The sequence below is a fragment of the Tyto alba genome, unplaced genomic scaffold (assembly GCF_018691265.1).
Source record: "Tyto alba isolate M040663 unplaced genomic scaffold, T.alba_DEE_v4.0 Super-Scaffold_45, whole genome shotgun sequence".
Lineage (NCBI taxonomy): Eukaryota > Metazoa > Chordata > Aves > Strigiformes > Tytonidae > Tyto > Tyto alba.
In genome coordinates this window covers 5401218-5424137 of record NW_024881321.1, presented here as the reverse complement: position 1 = coordinate 5424137, position 22920 = coordinate 5401218, and the positions used below count along the sequence as shown (strand labels likewise).

The window sequence follows — 22920 nt, the reverse complement described above, 5'->3', positions numbered from 1 at the left end:
TTTGCTGGAAAAAATCAATCTAGAAGTGTTCTAAGTATCTTCAGATGCCTCAATACTTTCTTGATCTCACACAATTTGAAAGAATGAAAGGTTTCTTCCGTTCCTCTCGAGACTCCCACTATTCTCTTTTAGGATGAGATTTTCAAAGGAAAGAATGATTGAGCTCAAAGTCAAGCCAGGCAGAACACATCTGCATATGCTGTTTGACTGCCTTGTCAGACGTAAGTCATTAAACTCGGCTACGGTATGCCTGGACCTGCTCATCTGAAGTGCCTATATCGATCCTGATACTTCTGATTATTTATTTTCTGCCATCCTTCTGCCAGGAAAGACAAGCACATTACTCAAAATAAAAAAAAAAAAAAAAACAACCACAAATCAAAGTTTTAGGAAAAAAATGTAATAATCTTTCCAACTCAGATTGTACATAGACCAACCAGGTTAAAGCTAAGTTAGCAAACCACATGCTTCATTAAAACAAAGGTAAGCATTGTGGATTTCACTCTGGAACGTTCTTATATAAATATTCTATTAGTATTTCCATGTTAAATAAATGTTTTTTATTTGTGTTGGGAAACCAGCATTTTCAGTGCAACTTTATTCATCTAAAATTTCATGAAAGTCTGCATTAAAGACTGATCGTGTATGGAAAACTGTGGCATGCGTGCTGGCCTTGTAGCTTCAGGGATCTTTGAGCTATGGTTCTTCTTTTCTGTGCAACAGTAAACCTCATGACATGCTTCCTCTCAGATTGGCAGCAAACAGCATAAATCAAGTGCTGGTTGACTCCAAAGAAACATTCCCATGAATCATGCTGCAAGAACTAAACCAAGTACTAACCCACAAACAATGTTTATTTAAAATAGTTTTATCCGTAAATCGTGTTTCCTCAAAACAGATTTATCCAACATCCATTGAGTTCCTGTTCTGCATATGGGAAACAGAGAGAAGGGGGTTTCCTGTCACACTGCACCTGTGTATTCAGGGCATAGTTACTTTCCACAAGAAATATCTAGAATTATGCATCCACTGAAAGAGCAGAGTCAGCATCCAAGACAGCATTTCTTATTCTTATGCGTGACACCGGGTGTAATGGGGACGTGAAACGTGAAGGTGCACTATGTCATGTTGCCTTCTAGATTCTGGGTTTACTATAGCTCGGAGAGTTTCAACAAGACAACTAGTATTTCATTAAAGAAGAGTAGGCATATAAATTTCATATGTTCACCATGTGACCTCTCCTCACTAATAAAATAGACAATAGGGTCCTTGACAGTGCTCTATCTCCATGCAAAAAATAAACAAAGGCTCTGTTACAGGCTTGCCATGCATTAGCATTTGGCCACTGCAAACCCCTCCGTACTTGAATATTGGCAAATCTCACAAGGGAGTGAATATAAAAATGTGCAACTGTTTTAAAGTTATTCTTCTGTAAAAATAGAAGTATTTTAATATTTAAGTAAAACTGGTCATTTATGCTATTAGAGTGAACACATACTGTCTCAGTCATAGGTCCCAGCTGAGTAAGGATTAAATCTTATCAATTAAACCTTGATGTCAAAATGACAACTGTTATTTTTTTACCCTCCTATCCTAAAAGGTTTATCCTTATGTTAGAGACAATAGCAGCGTAAAGGACATGAAAACTTTCTTGATAGCATACAACAAGACTTGATGGTCTCCTGATGGCGCAGTAGCTCACAGACATGAGTGGAAATTAATTAGTCTTTCCATTAAAAAAAGGAAACCACACAACCACCCAGAGAGCATTCTGGCATTTATAACCAAAAAAGGGAGAAAAGATTATTTTTATGAAGGTCCTTCTTGAAATAACAGCTTATAAATATTCCTAATAAAACACGAGATGTCTGGAGGGCAGATGAATTAATGAAAACCGGTTTCCTATCGATTAGGGGACAGCTGGGCAATACAACTGCTCTCTTCCCCCCTGCCCAGACACACACAATAACTTCACCTTCCCCTGCTCCTCTCCGTGTCCCCTGTTGATGTCCACGTCTCTTTTGACATCCCCTAGCCCCCAGGGAAACAAGGCAGAGCTGCGGCTGCCCCGGAGCTGTGCCCATGCTGATCGGCTGGAGGGCTGCAGCTCAACAACACACAGAGTGCCCAGGTCCTTCCCACCACCCCTCAGAGCGGGCACCTTTTTCGGGTCTCTCCTCTGCCAGCCATTGCTTTTCATCAAACGCATAGAAACTTCATTATCTTTAAGACTTATACTCCCTTTCAAATTTGGCTAAGACTGGCTGGTAGGTTGAAAACCATATTCCATGTAGACAGACAGCATGATCATAGAAACTTCATTTCCTTAGGAAACCAGGCTAATAGAAATAATAGTGAAAAATACAGCAGGTATATTGACAACATGGTGCGATGTTCAGTTTCTGTTAAGTGTGAAGCTGTTGTGTCTCTAAGGAGTTCAAACAGGAAAAAAACAGCAGGAAAGAGAACAAATATTTTCTCTTCTGTGCCACTGCACAGACAGAGCAGGCTCAAAAATTACCTGCAGGTCTTAACTTTGGGAACATTTCTAATTCCTTTTAATCTTAGTATATAGTGTGACCTGCTTCAGTTAGCTCTCTTGTAATGTAAAATGCCACGCTGCTGACTACATGACTTCTAAGCCCCACCCGGAGTTCAGTTTTTTTCCTTAAAATCCCAAGGGAAGGGAGAAGAATCTTAGTAAAATAAAAGACACTGAGGTTGTAGCCTCCAGCCTGTCTTTTGAGAGATATTTCTCTTTCTTGCTCTTGTTACCAATACTCATTTTTAATTCCTTTCCATGATGACATACTCTTTCATAGTTTATTCCTTCCCTGTTTTGTTTAGTCTTCAAATCTCACATCACAGCATAAAGGAAAAATGAATAATCTAGCATTACCCAACAGAAGGCAAGCTCCGTGGGAACCATTAAGTAAACATCAGAATAGGAAATTTATCACTTCTACACACAGGGTTTTATTGCATTTGTGTTCATGCATTCTTTGAATATATATATATTAAAAAAAAGATAATAATCATAGATTGGCTGCGTATGTCACAGAGTCATCTGTTGCTAAAACTGTGCCTGGGCTGAGTGCACTTGTTGGGTGATACCAGCACCTGCCCTGTGGAAGAGGATGTATGGCATCTGGCTAAAGGCAAAACCCCATTCCCTCTGCAGACAAGGGCAACTCTTTTAGTGGTGACAGCAGGTGCTCTGATGGAGATGCTCGAATTTAAAAGTTGGGAATATCAGCTGTGTCACACATTTTGAGTTTATCAGGAAATAGTTTACAAATTGGGATAACGGACGCAAGAGAAATAAAAATAATAATTTCTCCCCTTGCTGCCTTTGATGACGAGGCCCCACCCAGCAGACTTTACCTTTTTCCCCTTACTTGGCATCAGTCGTCTCTGTCCTACCTGAAGTCTCTAATTCTGCTATCTGCAGACATGGCAGCCTTCAGGAGATGATTTAGGCCTGCCGTACAGAGTGCTGTCATACTCACAGTCTTTTACTAGCCTGGACATCTGTATTTTGGCTTTCAACAACTCCTGGAGTTCCTGGCACAAGATATAGGCCTTACCAGTAAAGCCTCTAACCAACTGGTTCTCTAAGCAGCTGCCCACAGACCTTACGGGAGGTTGAGCTGGCAGGTCCTGCCTCCCCTCGGCAAGACCAAGAGAACTGCTGTGCATAGAGGCGCCCTCAGTCCAAGGTTCCCAAGCCCTCTGCCATGGCCCAGGGCTTGCCAAAAGCTTCTAGTGATTAAGACATTCTTCTTCCACTACTAATATATGGAGAACTCCAGCAGCAAGAATATTGGCTTCTTAATTGTGCCTTGAGTTTGTAGATGCTTGAACCCAAATCTTCCTGGCATTCCTGCCAACACACGAGCCATCAGACACTTTAACTAATCCAATTCAAGTTTTCTGGTTTATCAATTAAACATTTTTTTCTACATTGGCACATTCACTAAATTCTCTTAGAGTCTCATCCTTTTGCTACACAGTTCTTTGTAAATCTTCCACTTCTGCACTAGGGTTCTCTCAGCAATGGAATTTCAATCTAATGGAAATTTCCATTATGGGAATACTACATTTTTTTCTTTTTTTTTTTTTTTTTTACACTGAAGAGTGAAATTCTAAACAGTCACATTAATGTCTCATTAGGACAGCTGAAGGAAATAATGGAAGTTTAATAAGCTATAGTCAAGATATCTTTTCTTCAAAGTATCCTTACAAATCCTATGTATTTTAAATTAGATGCAGTTGGGTCTTCTTTGTCATAATTTTATACGGGTAAAAAAAATGAACAGCTGTACTTTCCATGGGATTTTTTCCCTCTAATTTCAACATCATATTAAAATTGCTGCAGCATTTCCAAACATCTTTCATTTAAATATTTTTTTTAAATCCCTTACAATTTCACTACCCTTGTTCTGAATTTAAGGAAGTACCTCGGATGCCGTTCCTTGCAGAAAGTACCTTGCATGCAGAGCCACTGAATTCTGCTGCAAGAGCAGCTGTTCCTCCCTCCTCCCATTTGAAGAGCTTATATTTAAGACAGGATTTCTTCTTAAAAGCTACTGTAGAAAGCCAGCCAGGACTGTAAGTTCTGTCAGGCAGGCTAAATGCACACAGACACATAATAGTATCTGGGGAAAAATTCAATTTTTAAACCATCTCATTGCTTTCACGTTCTGTACCCAAAAACTTACCTGGGCATTGTTACTGAGGTTATTCCAGACTCCCAGAATATCCAGGTCGGTAGATGTTATTATGCTGTGTTTTATTCTGGAGTCGGTCCAGGAAAGCATTATTTACCCTTAAAATACAAAAAAAAAAAAAAAAAAAAAAAAAAAAATGATTGAAGGTAGCTGTGGAGTTCACAAGCTTTTGAAATTTAACATGTGGTGGTGAGTGGCTTTCCCTATTCTCAGTTCAATACCCATCTTCCTATGTTTTTCAAGCCTGTGCTGCGTAAACTACAGATGGGCATGAGATAGGGTGGATTTCATCTTCAACTCATTAGGTGCATCCTTCTCCTGTGATCAGACCATTGTGATTAAAAGGCATACCTCAGCTGTTGTGAGAAATGCATCAAAATTCTCTCTAGAAAGAGTACCTACATACCACCACCCACCTTATCAGGGAGGTTAGCTATTTTGACAACTCACCTGAGGTCACCTTTCAGCCTTCAGTACACAAGGAGAGTTTCTAGAAGTACTGATTTTATAATGCCAATGAAAAAGACCACTTAAGCTTGGTACTAAGAGACAATCTGTGTAGCTGACAACTTTCCCTACCATCCAGCTCTGAAATCAATTCTAGCATTTTCTTGTACTGTTCTACCAGTCTGGAAAGCATGCACAAATACAAATACGCTTCTACTCAATCTGTTTTAAACATTTTCAAACCTTCTGAAAATGGCTTCTTTTTCCCCCTATTAATGCTTAGGACTGACACACATGCTTAGACATGATTGTTGTTTTAATGTTTTACAATGCTATGGTAAGAATGATGTAAAATGCAAGATACTGGATTATTTCTATCTAGGGACATGAGATGGACTGAATCGAAAATCCTTCATTAATTTCTATGGGTAATTATCTCAATATCTTTGCTAGAGAAAAGAAAAGAAATGAAAACAGTATGGAGAGTGGTTGCCTACGGAAGTAATTTTTTTAATATTTCCCTAATGATATATAAAAAAGAAACAACTGGTGTTTTTATTTTTGAGCCTGAGTGTTCTTTCATTTTAGCAGCAGAAAACAAAGCTGAGAATAAAGCTGTGCTTCAAGATAATGGAAAGTCAGTTAAGTGACAGAAGTGCAAGATTATAGCCGCTGAGCACAGAGAGGGCACAGCAGTGGGGCACAGCCTGGGGCGCGAGGCAGTGCAGCTGCAGACGGCCTTGCTGCACTGCAGCTTCTGTCTGCATCTATATCAAATCCCATGTTTAGCTCTGCCTGTTAACCTCAGTCACAGTCCACCACAAAATATGGCTTGGAGAGAGTAGCCCATTCTAAAATAAAGAAAAATTAAAAAATAGATAGATAGATAGATAGATAGATAGATAGATAGATAGATAGATAGATAGATAGATAGATAGATAGATAGATAGATAGATAGATAGATAAACAGATAGATTAGATAGGTAGATAGATAAGATAGATAGATAGACAGATAGATTAGATAGAAAGATAGATAAGATAGATAGATAGATAGATAGATAGATAGATAGATAGATAGATAGATAGATAGATAGATAGATAGATATTTCCCAGCTGAAACTACTGTAAAAGTAGTTGCTCATGAAACTACTAACAGTTTCTACCCTATGCTGTATCCTATGATGATAGGATAAATAAAGTGAAAAAGGTACTCTGGATCACACTGCATTACAGTGAACAGTTGTAATGATGAATATTAGTGGTTCGTTTGAAGGCAAAGTTAAACCAGAGACAAGGTCAGGGACCTTCATTGCAATTGTCTTCTAAAGCATGAACACCTGCAATTTTGACACTCTTTTGACACAGGAATTAAAGTTTATTCTGCATTTTTGTATCATACCTTCTCTGTTCATTTTGATGTGCTCTTGTCCTGGCTTCCTCTTCCTGCTTTTGTTTAAATTCCATTAATTCAGCCTGTGAAAGATAAAAGTGAAAAAAGAAAAAAAAAAAAAACAAAACAAGTACAAAACAATAAACTTATTTTTAACTGATGTACCTATGTTGCAAACCCAATTAATTCCACATGGTGTTAACTTCAGCTAGAGCCACGTGCCGTTCCCAGAAATTCTCTCAACAGCATTTTATTTATGTGGCAGCATTATGTTAAAAACTGAGCTCAGTTTTCTGTTCAGCATTGCACTGAGTGAGTTTCATTTGTGCTTTAAAAATGGGAGGTTACAGGATTCACACATTCACAGTCCTGCATTTAAAGGGGTATGTTAGAGGCCTGTCTGCTTCTCTATCCTGGTTTGAGCCCAGAAGGCAACAGAGCACCATGCAGCCATTCACTCACCCCTTCCCTCCAAGTGCTAGAAAATCGGAAAATGAAGCAAAACGGCTCAGGAATTGAGATTAGGACAGGGAGGGGTGGCTCACCCATTACTGTCACAGGTAAAAGACAGACTCAGGGGAAGAAAAAGAACATCACTTTAATTCAAATACTAACAAAATCAACACTTAACAGAAGAGGTGGGACAGTGAGAAGCACCACCACATCCAAAAACACCTCCCCCACCCCTCCCTTCATCCCGGGCTCAGCTCTGCTCCTGATCTCTCTACCTCCTCCCCCAGCAGCGCGGGGGGCAGGGGATGGGGGTTACAGTCAGCTCCTGCTCCTTCCTTCTCGGGACATGGGGTGAACACCGCAGATTCCTCCCCTGATCCATGTGACTCCCCTCTCACTGCAGACAGGCCTCCATGAACCTTCTCCGCAGTGATTCCTCCCCATGGGCTGCAGCTGTTCCCGAGCTGCTCCAGTGTGGGTCACCCCCCCGTGTTGCAGCCCTCCCAGTGCCGAACTACAACAGTGGGGGCTGCTTCTCCCCTGAGAGTCCCGGCCTCCTTTAAGTGCAGACACCTGCTTTGGTGTGGGCTCCTCCACAAGCTGCAGGTCGGCTTCTACACCACTTCGGACCTCTCTGGGTGGCAGGGGGGCAGCCCTGCTGGCTTACAACTAGATACAGGGGTCTCTGCTCCAGCACACCTCCCCACTTCCTCCTCCTACCACTGACCTGGGTGTTCACATAGGTGTCCTTCTCCTAACTTCTCCTCACAAGTCCTTCAATCCCCTCTCAAGTTCCCCTTCTTAAATATGTTCTGGCAGAGGCACAGGCACCATCGCTAATTGGCTCAGCCCTGGTCAGAGGTGGATCTGACTTGGAGCCAGCGGAACTTGGAGAAGCTTCTCACAGGGGCCACTGCTGTAGCCCCTGTCTCCACTACCAAAAACCCCGCCACTCAAACCCAGGACATTCCCCTTGCCCCAGCCCACAGGTTTTACTTTCTCTGTGGGTCCAAGGGCGAAGACAGACAAAGTCATCTAGCAGGAGCAGACACAGCCGTTGTGCCCGTAGGGTACTAAGGAGGCATACCCTTCACCTCCTGCCTCCGTGGAGCGCGAGGAGAAGATGAGAACAGGGGTATGTGGCATGGTGTGTCACCTCCAGCTCCCTGGGGCTCCCTCAAGGGCGAGGGAAGGACAAACAGTAACTGCTGGTATGGTGAAAGTGTGTGCAAGCTCCCAGCACTGTACCAGCCTACCATCCCTACGTTATGTAATATTCAGATACATAAACAGCATCAAAGGGCATTTTTTTCAGAGGAGAGTTTGCTTATGCAATTTTAGCCAGGACTGAGAAGGAAACACAGGTTATGTGACTCTGCTCTGCATGTGTGCTTGTTTGTCTGGCTCTTCCTCCCTGCAGTGCACGCAAGAATTGAAGATGCAGATTTTTCTGCAAAGAAAATTTGGTTTGCAGGGTGAGGGGGAAGGGATAGGAACAGATCCATCTTTCATATTTTCCATAGCAACAGAGCAGCAGTAGGAATAGGAACTAAAATAAAATGATGTGGTTAGATAAAAGCTTCAATAACTGAATGGAACCACAAAAGTTTTTTTTAAAAAAAAATCAATTTAAGTGGAACATTAAATAAAAACTATGCAATAAATGTATGAAGAAAATCAATAACTGCGAATGAGTTGTGTATCAATATTTGTCTAGCCCTAAAAGAAGAAACAGGATTAAGAAATAAAAAAGCCAACCTTAATTTTCACTGTTTTAAATAACTATTCAACCTGAAAATTAAAACCCAGTATCTGAGTTTTCAATATGCTGAGTCCTCTCTTGGAGTAATGTTCTGAAATATATCGTGTGTATATGATGAGGTGTTCAAAGCATACTGAAAATTTCTAAATCAAGCAATACATAGTAAAACCTGTTCTGAAAAAAAAAAAAAAAAAAAAAAAGGGAACTGACAATACCTATACGTTTTATAGCTACACTGTGCTAGGAGGTACACACAAGGCAGAACTCACAATTACTTTAATAAATATTAGTTTGAAGTAGAAATGAGCCAACATATATCTGAGGGACAATTATTGGAGCCCTTTAAAATACATATTATTTACAGTAGGTTTGTAAGTAGTGCATTACTCTGCGCGATAGATAACAGCAACTGTGAAGGCAAGGAGCACTTGGAACCGTGTACCAAGCAAGAGCAGTCTTAGAAGCAGCCGACACCTTCCCAGCAATCTGTGAAAATCGGTAGAGTCTAAAGCTCTACATGAGTCTCTTAAACCAAACTCATAAAATAGGGGCATGCTAATTCACATCTGTAGTTATTTTCTCTATGGAAGAATCAATGTAAAGAATAAAACAGCTACCAGCTTTACACCTATCAGGACTGGCTTTCAAATTATTTTCCTCTGTATAGCTCCTGGAAATAAGCATACAGCTGATGGGAAAGCAATTAAAAGCCTCCTTGTTTCCTCACCTTTTTATTTCCAGCATCCTGGCGGCTAGAATACTATGAAATGAGGATGGTTATCCCCAGCATTTAAAGAAAGATATCCACGAGAGGGGCTGAGTTACTCGTCCAGCTCTACTAGAAACTCACTGCATGGAATTTGTTGCACTGTGATTCTGCTACTGGGGAACTATTTTAACATTAATTTGGATGTTAGTAACAGCAGAGGCACAGCAAGAGGCGCAGTATTTGCTAATATGCTTTTGAATGATTTGCTAATATGATTTTCAAATGTTGCACTGCTCATACTTGCCCAATCAGACCCGGAGCCCAGACAGATAACTTAGCACAGTACCATCGCCTTGTGTAGCTGAACTTTACATCGATATGGTACCCAGATCTATGCCAGAGGGACTACAGTGGTTCAGATGCATTTCAGGCAATGCATGCCACGTATGCAGAAGATGGAGTTCAAACTTGCAGTTACGGCATGCCTGCTTTTTAGATGATACAAAACTCTTCATTTAGGTGGTTAGCAAGGGAACAGAGAACCATACAGATTTAACAGCAAGACTGAGTGCCTCCACATCCCCGTTTGGGAAGGCAGGGCACATGGGCCTCCATTCTCTAGAAAGGGATTGCTCAGAGTCTGAGATCATCATGAGTATCTCAGTAAGATAACTTCTGCCTGAAAGAGAGAAAATTGGTTTCCTTAGCCTGTGAAAACGGGTGCCATGGTGAAACAGTGTTCTGTGCAATTGTTCAAATGGAGAGGCAAACAGGAGCTAGTCATCCAGATGCAAATAGCCTTGAACCCAGAAGATAACGGTCTAGTCCCTGTCCAAATTTTACAGATCGGCTCATTTCTCCCACAATATTTGAAAACAGTGACTGAATCACTTTTGCTAAAGAGAAGCTCTGTGTATAGGCTACAAGTAATCAATGTATTTAATTGGTTTCACAGCATGCAAAAATGATACAATATGCAAACTGTTAATGTATAATTACCTTCCTTCGTTGTTCTTGCTTCATTTCCTCTAATCTTCTGTTTTCATTCTCTTGAAGAGCTTGCTTGTAAGCATGGCTTCTTGTCTATTGTTCAGCAGAGAATATAAACATATTGGTGTGAGAAGGAGGGGGGACCAAAACTCCAAACCTTATTCTCAAATCGTTATACAGGTAATTATCAAAACAGAAACGGTTGAATGATTCCAGTTACTTAAAAAACAGATTAGTCTCAAGACTAGAATTTAAACAAGAAGTGCTCTAAAGCCTCTCAGTCACTCAGTTTGGCTGAATGTCCACCTGCACATCACAAGTAGGCAGCCACAGCACATGATATTCCATGTCCCAGTGTCAAGCATAAAGATGCCCTGAGCAGTCAGAAAACACAATCAGGATATATGACAGTGAGACGGAGTATTCTGGGAAGAAAGAAAAGTACTGGATATATTACCAAGATAACAAAGCAGAACAGGGGCCTGGTAATGGAGGGGAACCCAGGATTATTTGTGGAAAGGCATTTGTGAAGGTAGGACGACAGAAGCTGAGAGATCAAATCTGCTATATTATTTGGGGGGCAGTCAAGAGAACTGGAAATCTGAACTACACATCATGAATAATGTATTCAACCACGTAGTAGATTTTCATTACAATAACTAGCCCTGGTCTTCCACAAGTTGCAGTTGTTAGCACAGAGCCAGCCTACCATTAGGATCTTAGAGGATCCTTAGGATCTTATACATAGGAAATTACACTGTAAAGTCTTTGAGCAGGGACCTAGTGTAGCATACTAAATAATGAGCTGGTATAATTTAATACAAGCGTGTAGGTTTTACTTTAGTGAGGAATTTGTTGCAGGTCTACACAATGTTCTCAAAACTTGATATATGCATGCAGAATGACACCATTAAAACAACAGGCACACAATTTGCTAAAAAGACTGAATAGAGAAAGCAATTATTAATAGCTCAATTTTGAGCTGGGAGGAGTTGTTACATGTGTCCAGGGAGACTCATTCTGGGTCCAATATTATTCATTACTCTCCGTAATGGCTTGGAGAATTGTGTAGAATGTATGTTAATCAAGTTGGAAGACAATAAAAATCTACATAGGATTGGTAACACTTTGAAAGACAAGATTAAATTTAATTATGAGCTTGATTAAATAAGCAGGCCAAAAAAGTCACCATTGACAGAGTCACTCCAAAGAAGTTAAATTTGTTCATGCACATCAAGTAATATTTGACACTGATATTTGAGCAAGGTGTGCTAAATTAATATCACTATCAAAGAAATGATGTGACGGAAAAAATTTGATCAGCATTAGATTGTCCCAAACTTTTTTTCGAACATGAATTTTAAATTTATAAAAATTATATATATGTATGCCCCCCTTTTAGATTGCAAGTCAGGCATTTCCTAAGCTTATCACACTTTACTATTTCAAGTACATTGTTCCTGAATCTTTTAATTATTCCAGACGAAGGACATCAAGTTTATTTAGATAACAACTCATTGGTTATGTGCTTCAGATTCCTCATACAGAGCACAGAGGCTGTGCATATGCCTATAGACCATACCTCGTCCAAGTTGATTGGGAAGACATTCTGCTAAATGCACTGCTGCATTATAAGCAAGTGGTGAATTGATTCACAAAGCTGTAGAAATGCTGTCATGCAAAAGACATGCATAATATCAGCTAGTATTAAAGAACAGTACAGTTAAACAATGTATTTTATCTGCTTGGATACTAGTGAAGTCAAAGATGAACTATGGTATGCAATTTGGCATAATTTACTAAGAAACCCCTCAAAAACTGGAACGAGGAAGGCACATGTAGGTAGGCGTAGTAGAAGGCAAAGGCTAAAAGTAGGACCTGTACACCTGAAAGAATTCAGTCTTCCTTCAGGCATCCTCCCACTTCTGTACAGATATGAAGATACCACACCAAATGCTGAAATCCAAGTCAGTCCTGGGGACATGAGCTCACTTGTCTTTGCAGTTCAGTGTTCACAACATACACAAGCAGAGCTGGGTCTTTCCTACCAAGGAATAATCTCCCCACTCTTTGGAGTGTCAGATGCTTCAAGGAGGTAGAAGTGGTTTCAAGACATCTTTTCTCCCTTCCCATAGTCCTTCATCTTGCTTGTCCACCCAGGACAACATAAGACAGTCTGAAAGCCACTCTCCTGAAATTGACCTTCTGTCCAGCAATGCTGGGCAGAAGTTGGCTCCTTCAAGCTATAAATCTGCCCCCATAAACTAAGATTTCTTTAGGGTTTTCAGAGGCACAAAATGACCTGTGGAATGAAAGGAGAAAGGAACCTATTTTCAATATCACCTTCCTTTTTCATGCAATGAAAACCAGGAAGAGATACTAGAGGCAACACAGAGCTGGCATATATTGTTTGCAGCAGTTTCTGTAACGGGAGGGTCTTGTGTATTTCCAAGGCTTCTGAGTAAATATGGAGGTAAATCATTCCCTCACTTTACTCAACTGTTGGCGTTCAGTGCTGTATGCAACAGAGGGCTGACCAGATTGGATACTTCCAAGTTTCTGCTGACTAAGGACTATTGCTTGTAACAACTATTTCTGTTCACTTGGATGCCTGCTCTCTTTTTTCCTCCAATTACAAACTTCCCTAAAGGAGAAATACTTCTGTCTCAGGGTTAATATTCCTCACGAGTTTTTACATCAGTAGGAAAGCTTAGTTTAGACATGAAGAGACTAATCATATGTGAAAAAGCCTTTTTGAGGCAATTAGAATAATGAAACTTAAGCAATACTTTATCTATTTTCTAATTACATTGATACTTACCAGGTTCATTCAAACTGGGACAAAGTCCCCAAGCAGACTATGGAATCATTTTTAGGATGCAGTGAGAAATAAACTTCTCTTCGGACTAGATTTTCAATGCAGTAAAGTATCCACCGACATGAACTAGCTGGGATTTCATAAAAGCTTGCCACAAATGGATGGGTACAAAGCACATTTAAGATCCTGATCTGACCTTAGAATATAAATCTGGCTCTCATTTATTGGAGAGAAATCTATGAGTAATAAACACAGTCCCCTACTATGTAGGATAATCTGCCAGTGTGTAAGAGACAATGTAGGCAATCTCATTCACCCAGAAAAACTCCTTGGTACTCACTGAGTTATGTCTAGGCAACTAGGCTCAATTAGAATCGTCTAATATTACAGTATTGACAGCACCTGGAAAGCTGACAGAAAATATAACACATGCCATGGTTTTGCTTACCCATGCTGTAGATTTTGGGCCACCATTAGCAATCTGACAGGAATCGCTCTTTGGCAAACCCAAGTCCAATCTGTTCAATAATTCATTGGTTTTGCTACAAAGAAATCCAATTCAAATAGAATTGTTAGTGCTTCCATAAAAATAAATACAGCTTTTTATTCCACCCTTGGAATCTAGCCTAGAGATTTTATCATGTGACTGCTGAAAAATATCACAGGTGGAACAAAAGGTTATGGAGACAGCCAGAATTAAATGGGACAGAGGATACAGAACCTATACTGTGGATAAGGCATTTTCTGACAGGTATTTTTAAGCAAACAATCATTGTAATTTACATATTTGGGGTCTACAATGGCTATGCTTTTTTTTCCTCACTGTAAAGCTCCTAAAACAGACTTGCATACCATTGGTCTTGATCAGGATGTAACTGCTTCACTGAATTGTTGCAAATCCTTCTACCAGATCTATAAATTGCAGGTAAGTGATTTAAAATATTATTTTAAGGAAGTTTCCTTCATGGTTATAACAATGCATCCTTACAACAGATTACTTAATCAAGCGGAAAGACTTTGAAGCATTTTATAGAATTGAAAAAAAAAAAAAAAAAAAAAAAAAAAAGCTTGTCTTCTGTTGAAGCAGAATTGCACAATACTGTCATTCCATATTCTGGCAAGGGCTGTTTTATTTTTCCAATAGCATCCCTTGTAAACCAGATTTTCAAAGTAGCATCGCTTTGCTCACAGTTTCAACCAAGTACAGTCAAAGAAAGTCATGAGCAGCAGCATAAACAAATGTTAAGAACAGGAATTTCAGTGCTGTGGTCAGGAATCAGTTTCCTAACCTGCAGTCCCAGGCATATCTATTTAAGCCTTTCCTCACTCAAAGGAATAGAGTTAGAGGAAAGAGGAAATTTTATTTCTGTATACAGTTTTGGAAAGCATGAAAGTACTGAAGTGAGAGCAGAAGGAGTTCTTCAAGAGGCATTCAACACAAAGATTTAGTCTGCTAACAGGGCATCCAGTTATCTCTGTGGCAGAGAAGATGCCACTACCAAAGCAAGCTACTTAACCTTGGAGAAAAATCCTTGGCTGTCAAAGAGTGATGATGACTAACAGCTGAAATAGATTACCAAGTGTGTTTTTATCTTTCACTCCATCATCTGAAAAGGTAGGTAGATGCATTCTTTGAAAATGTCCTGCTGGTCAGTGGTTGTATAGAGAAGTGGAGAAAAATAACAAGAATCCACAAGTTCTTCTCTGCTACTCTATGTAATACAAAACCATGTTACCACTTCAGAGTACTTGCTCAAGCTGTAGCAAGCCATACTTTTACAGTCTCAGCATTCCCAGTCCACTCTCTTTCTTCCATTACCTGGGCAGTTAACATGGTCCTTAGCCAACACACAACACAGAAAGAACCAAGTGAAACATAAAGATTCCCTGATCTACAAAGCACCTCTATATCAAGGTTAAATAAATTAATAGTTGTCTTACCCAAGTGTTAAGCACACACATTTTTTCCATGAAAGATGAGTGGCTGAGTGGTGAGATTGTACAGAATAATTTGGGGAATTTGAAGTTTTAAGTTGCAGATTTTGTGTTTCTCTACCTATGCTAAAATTGTTAAAAGAACAATTTATTTCTACACCAGAAAGACTAAGAACTCCTACAGAAAGTCTGGAATATATTTCAAAAGATAGAAGCTCTGTAAAGAAATATCTGGCAACTTGGGGATATACCTGTATGTACTAATTCCTTATGGATGGCAAAAGAATAACATGGGATTTGTGGAAGTCCTCATTATTTGCATAAATATGGAGTGGAGGGTTAAGACACTGCATTTCCTGGATCAGCACACCGATAGAGATGACAGTTCAATTAATGTTCCAGAGAGGAAAGCATTATCTCCAGAAGAAAATCAACATATCAAAGTGTCCATAGGTGTTCCACTTTCAGACAGTTGGAGCAACATCTCACTCACTTGCTAAAATGTCAAGAGCTAATCAAATATGCTAATAAAATGTGTTCCTCTAAACTAATTAATGTTAAGGAAAGAAAAGCATAAGCTGAAGAAATTAATTTAAATGCAGCAGCATCCTGATACCCTTCAAAAATAAGTAGGCAAAAGGAGATCCAAAATTTAGACAAACCAAGAGGATGGCACCCTCCTAACCGGCTGCTAACCTGAGCTCTGCCTACCCCTAAGCATCAGGCTGAAGTGAAGAGAGCTGTTCAGAAGCACTGGTTAAGCTGAAGTGACCCTATGAGGGTGTTTTGTCTTTCTTGGTAGCCCTGTTTCCCATTACACTGTTGGGAAAGAGCCTTTGTTCTGCTAATTAAAATAGGATATTCCCATACTGGTGCGTTTAACAGCACCCGGCAATACTCTTAGCATGGGAACTCAGCCACCTATATTGCGGCAACAGTTCCTGAAATAGTTTTGACCAAATAGCACTTTCCCAAATTAACTTCTGGCTCCTGTCTGGGAACGAGTATCAACAAGAAGTAATTCCCAAACAGGCATTTTGCATGCAACTGCCTCATTTTGGAAGGTAAAGAAGTTTGCTAGCAATGGAAGCAGGCAGTCTCAGACCTGTTGGTCTCCAAAGTGACAGTGTTTGACAGTGTTTAATTTCTGACTATAGATGCAGCTGTGGAGGAGTGAAGCACAATACTGGATTCAAGGGCTGAAAAACTCTAAGAGCTGTCATGGGAAAATACTGACTCTGTTGCCAGGATCACTGAGAAACATCCTAGAAGGGGACAATGCATGACTGTGGAAATCAGTCCATGTTGCAGATGCTTTCTGTGGGTCCTCAGATACACGGCTTTATATTTCACAACTATTCTACAAGGCAGAGGCCTTTCTTAAAAACTGTTACATCAAAGCATATACTTGAAGCTCAAAAAGTACATGTGAAATGCAGAAACATGAATTTTCTAGGTGCTCCGCTGAGAACGGTGTAATTTAGGGATTTAGAATTGACAGCCTGCACTCACAATCTAGTTGTAGATCAGGGTATCCACATACATTTCTTATTGTTTGGGACTAAATGAATGTACTTCCCATATTCCCACTGGGGTGAGACAAGGGGGTGGATATGAAAAACAGAGTCAACCTAGGTTCTTCTGGCCTGGGTAGGAGTTCCCATCATCTAACAGGGTCACCGGCCTTAACAGCCAAGAATCAGAGCACTCCACAGTTGACTCCAGCATACAACCGTGGAAGATCTGAAGACCCTCAACTGATCTAATTGCAGGACCTGAGATCTAAAATCTCATGCAGAATAAGCTCTTTAACTTCATGTGTCATTTGGTCTTAACTCCTGTCACATTTACAAGGCAAACAGAAGAGCCAGTCCTGAAAAGGATTCATCCTGAGGGACATGAATAAGGATGTGGACTCAGGCCCCAGGATATTCCTCCACCCAAGAGTCACACAGTACTGCTTGCTAAGCTTTTCATATGAGACTATTCCTCTCAGAACAAAGATGTAAAGAAAATAATTTTTCTGCCTACACATAAAGTTATTGGCTTTAAGTCTGTTTTACAGACTAACATTAAAAATGCATCGGCTAAAAAGGCTTCTTGTAATCTTCATTACTTCTTCCCAATGAAACCAGTGGCAGTTAATTCTTTTGCTTTAATTGATGGATATTGAAATGCCAGGGTACAGAAAAATACACTGGATTTTATGCCAGTGCTTTTGAAAAAAAAGCAGCACAATACTTCTGCATATATCATAAATCTATTTATTTCTCTTGACAATTTAAAAAAGATAATGGCCACTCTTATTACTACTGGAAACAAGACAGCTCCTGAACTCCTTGTTTTCTCAAGCTGCAGGATCTCCAGCATTAAAATTCTGCACTAATGAACGTCCACAGGTATGCCAAGAGCCATTCAAAACCAGTCATAAAAAATAAAAATGAAGAATCTCAAGCCAGGTAAATCATTATAGCCATTTCAGAGAGGAGACAACATGAGTAGTCGCTAAGACAACAGAAGTAGCATTTATAGCTGAATGACACGGACATATCAGCTTCCAAATTCATTACCAGTAAGCAATGCTAAAGTAATATTTCACCATTTTCTTCCAATTCAGCTGAAAAACTAAGAATTATGCATAATGCATACATAATGTTAGTTTCACACATCTGCCCAGACATTTCATGATGGTTTTTAAACAATAGCAGGACTCCCCCACTGAAAAACAAAACCAAAAAACAAAACTGAATTTAATTCAAGATGCATCTTTTTGCAGCACCAGCAAGCACATCTATACTTCTCCTCACTTCAACATATTTAATTGGCTAAGCGTAACAACTTCCTCAACTTTTGCAGAAACTAAGATCAGTTGCTTAATGCTACCAAAGCCTACCCACAAGAAAAGCTGCCCTTCACTTCAGTAAGGTCCATGGTGGGTGTGTTCTTACCAACGTCCTTTTTCTATCCTCAGAGAGGGCTCTGCCTTGTGCAATGCCATGTGCATCCTGGTCTGGCACTTGCTATGACCCACAAGCCAGGCTGGATGGTACTATGGCCATTGCTGCTCCTCTGTCATGTGCCCTAACAAAATCAAATTTTAAAATAGAAGAAATTTCAGAAGTTGGTGCGAAGGTTGATGAGATTGCTGTCCATTTATGCAAGTTTCCCATAGAGCCTATGCTGGGAGATTGAGAAAGAGACTCCGAAGAGAGGTGTAGTTGGGATTTTCACAAATGAAAATCATTTGCTAAAGTGGGAATGAAGCTGGGGGGTCAATTATACCACTTCAGAAAATAATCTCATCAAAGGTACATATTTCAAAATGAAGCCATTGAGAAAGTTGCAAGTAGCCTGAGTGGGGACACCAGTGGCTTTTGCTGGTATACAGTTATACATGCCTCCTCTTGCATCCCCTCCTCTTTGCAGAGATTTACCACAGCAATAAGTTTACAAGGTCTAGATAGTAGTAAAACCATCTCAGTCTGTCAGCAACAAACATGCCCTCAGCGCAGCATGGATTCTGGTTCTCCTGTACCTCAGCTATAACCCACACCTGCAGGACAGAGTCCACTTCTGGGTAAGAATTAAAAACAAACATGCAAAGTTGTCAGCATGAACTAATGTCCATTTTTTTGGTGTGGGTGTGGGTGGGGGGATTCACCTTCTGCTGGAAGCTATAAAGTGGAACATTACAATGTGAAATAATTAACCCATTGAATTCCTGTAAGATGTTGATGGCTCTTCTGCAATGCCCTTTACTGGGAAGAAAGACCATCCTCTGGATATTTAGTTCACTTGCTTTCCAGCACAAATCCTTCCAGTAGCCACATACCAACCTCAATGCAGTATTCAGAGATTTCACTGCGAGTAATGCACAATCATACTAAGGAGGACTTGGACAAATCTAATGATAGTGATCAAAATTGTGCTATCTTTGGCTGGTAGTCTTTTTTGTCTGCAGATTCCTGAGCATGTGTTCCTGTTCTTGAGGATAAGAACTAAATATGTGGCACTGGTTCATTTTAGGTATAAGGCTTCAAGACAGTATAAAAATTGGGTTGTTTTTTTTTTTTTTTTTTTTTAAAAAAAAAGGCAACTTTCTCAGCAAAATTATTTTCATCACTTTCCACCCACACCCAAAACTAATCTTTCCAGTCAACCCACTTGCTTTTTTTGTTTTCTTGACTGGATGAAATAATACAGATAGGCTATTCTTTCCTCCCACCAACTCATCCAATATTCTTGGAAGTTATTTTAGACATCAAGTTTCATTTATTATCTGAAGTAATAAGCATAAATCCAGTTTTAAGGAAAATGCAGTTTTGTATAAGTCTGTTCCATAGATCTTCCATTCTGTGTGCTCCATCTGCATGTGCAATCTGCTTCTATATTTTCAGCCAGCTTGCATGGGCAGATTAATGCGTACAATTAGAAAGCAACCTCACAGGCGTTCAATAAACTGCCTTCATTATTACACTCAAGAGAGTCCCTTTGGATGTCTATAAAAGCCTAGTTTTCTGCCTGTTAGCTAAATAATTGACAATGCTTAAAATAATCAGGAGCAAATGAAAAAAACGAAGACCATTGTGGTAAAAAGAAGCAAACAAAAGATTCTCAAGGCTGCAAACCCTTTTTGTGCAAGCCCTCTTTCATTCTCTCTAGCAACCTATATTAAAAGTCTGGTCAGGTTTACATTTGTACTTCTGTGGGGAAAATTTGTTACCAGCCGGCTGTTTGAACCACACATCATAGGGGACTGAAAACTGGCAAGGACACTAGTATTTATCCTGTAAAAATAGATAAATAAATAAAAATTCTGTTTTGATTCAGATTTTATTTTCTTGCATTTTATGACTTTTGAGAGAACTGCTTTGGCAGGCAAGTGTATATCAGCTTGGTTTGGTGAACCTCCTGCATTGTGTTTGGAATATGCACTTAGAGGCACTCTGGCAAATTCTGTTTCCAGCTCCAAACTCTGAGCAGAATATATTGAGTGCACACATGTACCCGAGTGCAGCAGTGCCAGGAATTTTTACAGGAGTACAACCTTCACAAAAACAGAAGCATGGGTATGTAACAAAGGGAAGGATTAAGTGATACGATAGCCATCATATACTATGGAAGAGTAACCTTATGTTCTAGACTGCTTTTCCAATTACATAAATAGGTAGATGGCTATTAGAAAAGCAGTGGACCACATCCAACACTTCAGTTTCTGGGTAGTCAAATCCAAATTAAAGCATCTTATCAGAGAATTGGGGTTAAACCATATGGTGAGACACGCTACAGTTCAGTTACAGATTCATACAGCCTGCACAAGACACAGAAAAAAGCATGAGGTAGTCATCCCTCATTACTGTTTAAATGACAATTTTTGTGTCTTAACTAAAGAGGGATGTCCTGAAAAGTCCTGGGCCAGCTATTTAACCTCTTCATTACCATTTGGAAAGATGGACACTCAGTCCTTTCCTCACAAGGATTACCAATTGCAAAGTATGGACTACACAAGCATTCATTACCTTTTCATGCACTCTGACAGAAACACAATCTCTGCCACAGGCCATCAATGTAAAATGCATCCAAGACACCATTACTCAGAAGGAAGAATTCCGTTTCATGTGTAATTAGTTTCCAGTAGAAAAGTGCACACGTACTCCTTATTTTCTAGATCTGGCATCTCCAGAGGAAGAACCACTGCAACGTTATCATCAATAAATCCCTCAAGTGCTTCTCCGCTGTTAGTAAAAATCGTATCAATACTGCCATGCAGCAACTCCCCCAGCCCAAAGTCTGCTCCTGTGTGCTCTTCAGGCTTTTTATACACAGCTATTTTAGGATATACCCTGTGAGTTTTGTACATTTTAATCACCTAATAGAGCGTGAGTCCACCTGGGTCAGAGGAGCTGCTGATCCCAAAAGAGAGAGGCTTGCAGACTTTTCCATAGCACTCTGCATGCATGTCTAGACCTCACTCTCCCAAGACATAAGCACATACTTAAACAACTGTGATAACAGATACAGTTGACTTTCTAGGGCCAGTTGTACACAGGGAAGTTAACAAGGCTTTCAAGAGATAGGAAATAAATGTATTCTGCAGACAGTGGACAAGGTTGCAGACAATTTTTCCTTTTGGCATTCACTTACTTCACGTTATGCTCTTTGAAAGGGGATTTCAGTGAGAAGTTCTTATTTTTAATAGTGACAGGAATTTAATCAGAATAACGAACTTATGGGTAGCATCATACTTTATTGTCAGAGTATGCTAATGACATGAGAATGTTAAGTGCCTTTCCTTATCAAATAGAAGCGGCACTTCATAGAGGAGAGGTACTGATTGGGCTCTACCCCATGGAGGCTGATACAGCTAGAGGTGGTGATCAATTTTAAAAGGTTTCTCAGCTAATGAGACTGCTGGTAGGCATTGATCTCCTCAGGAAAATTGTGATGTTGCAGCTACAGAGGCTTACAGAGAACAGACTAACAAGGCAGCTTATCTTTTGAAATGGCTCCACAGGCCACGACTTTGCAGAGGTCATTGCTTTATATGCAATGCATGACCTTCCTTCCCCCCTCTCCCAGCAAGCAGGGAAAGAGATCAAAATACTCTAGCAGAGGCAGCAAGGAAAGGGGCACAACCTCGTATTTGTTCTCTTCACCTCTAGACCTAGGGTCTTAGATGATGGAAGTAATGAGTGGCTCATTTTTGCATAGTAGGCAAAAGCACGTCTTTAAATACGAATCATTTTTATGTGTACATGTCTCTAAAAACCGGCAGTACTTGAATGGAGTTGCACAATATCTTTCCATTACTCCTGGATGTTGTGCTCCATAATGCCAGTGTATCTTAGCAATGCAACCTCAGCAACATCTAATAGCACAGACTCCTCTTTCTCTGCCCATCAGAGGATTTCCTCAGGCCCAGGAAGGCACTGATGTCACTCTGTACAGCACGGGAGGTTTTTGCTTAACCAGAATTGCATTCACTGTAATTAGGTTTTCAGCTCACTTCCTCCAGGTGCAGTATCTGTAGGGCCCTCTTGGTATACATACAGATAATCTTCTGATAGTTTAACACAATCTCAATTAGTGGAGCTCAACAGTCCATCTCTACCTTCAGTTGTATCGGTCAGTTTGGTTTTCTAAGATGACACCAGCCGAGTACTCACAAGGTTTTCCTAAATCAGTGGACAGAACAGCTGTCAGCCAGTCTCCTTCTCAGTGTGCAGACAGCCTGAGCTCCTGCACCACCTGCAGACCAACCAACTGCCCACATGAAAGTGTTTCAGAGGGTTTGGGCCTGCTTTTGGCAGAACCAAGCTTACTTTTAATGGAAAAAACACTGATCAGAACAATTCATTTCACCATAAGTGAAAGAACGTACAGACTGGGAAGGTAATGGAAAAGAAGAGATATATCTCTGTTCATAACTGAACAAGCCTTAAAACAAAAAATCAGATTAAATGGGAAGATAAGAACCCTGACAATCCCCTTGGGAAAATGCAAGCCCCATAACTGAGGACCCTGCACTGAAAAGATCTGATGAGGTTGTTGTTGAGTCAGGCTCAAAGAGCATGAAGGTGTCTAGTCTGTCAGAAACATGCAGAGATCTAAAGCTGTGCAGGGTCTTCAGAAATCCTGAGGAATCAAGGTGTGTGCGTGTGGGAAATCCACACCGGGACAAACAGA

The 22920-nt window shown here is 40.1% G+C and overlaps 1 protein-coding gene across 1 annotated transcript in view; it reads right to left on the bottom strand.

Annotated features, from left to right (window-relative positions):
* EPSTI1 (epithelial stromal interaction 1) overlaps window positions 1-22920 on the bottom strand; it is a 49301-nt gene that overhangs the window by 2359 nt on the left and 24022 nt on the right. Inside the window, exons 7-10 of the mRNA XM_042806264.1 lie at window positions 13748-13841; window positions 10491-10574; window positions 6577-6650; window positions 4722-4828 (exon numbers count right to left, since the gene is read on the bottom strand). Coding sequence (XP_042662198.1) covers window positions 4741-4828; window positions 6577-6650; window positions 10491-10574; window positions 13748-13841 — 340 coding nt within the window. The 3' untranslated portion in view covers window positions 4722-4740. The remainder of the gene's footprint in view (window positions 1-4721; window positions 4829-6576; window positions 6651-10490; window positions 10575-13747; window positions 13842-22920) is intronic.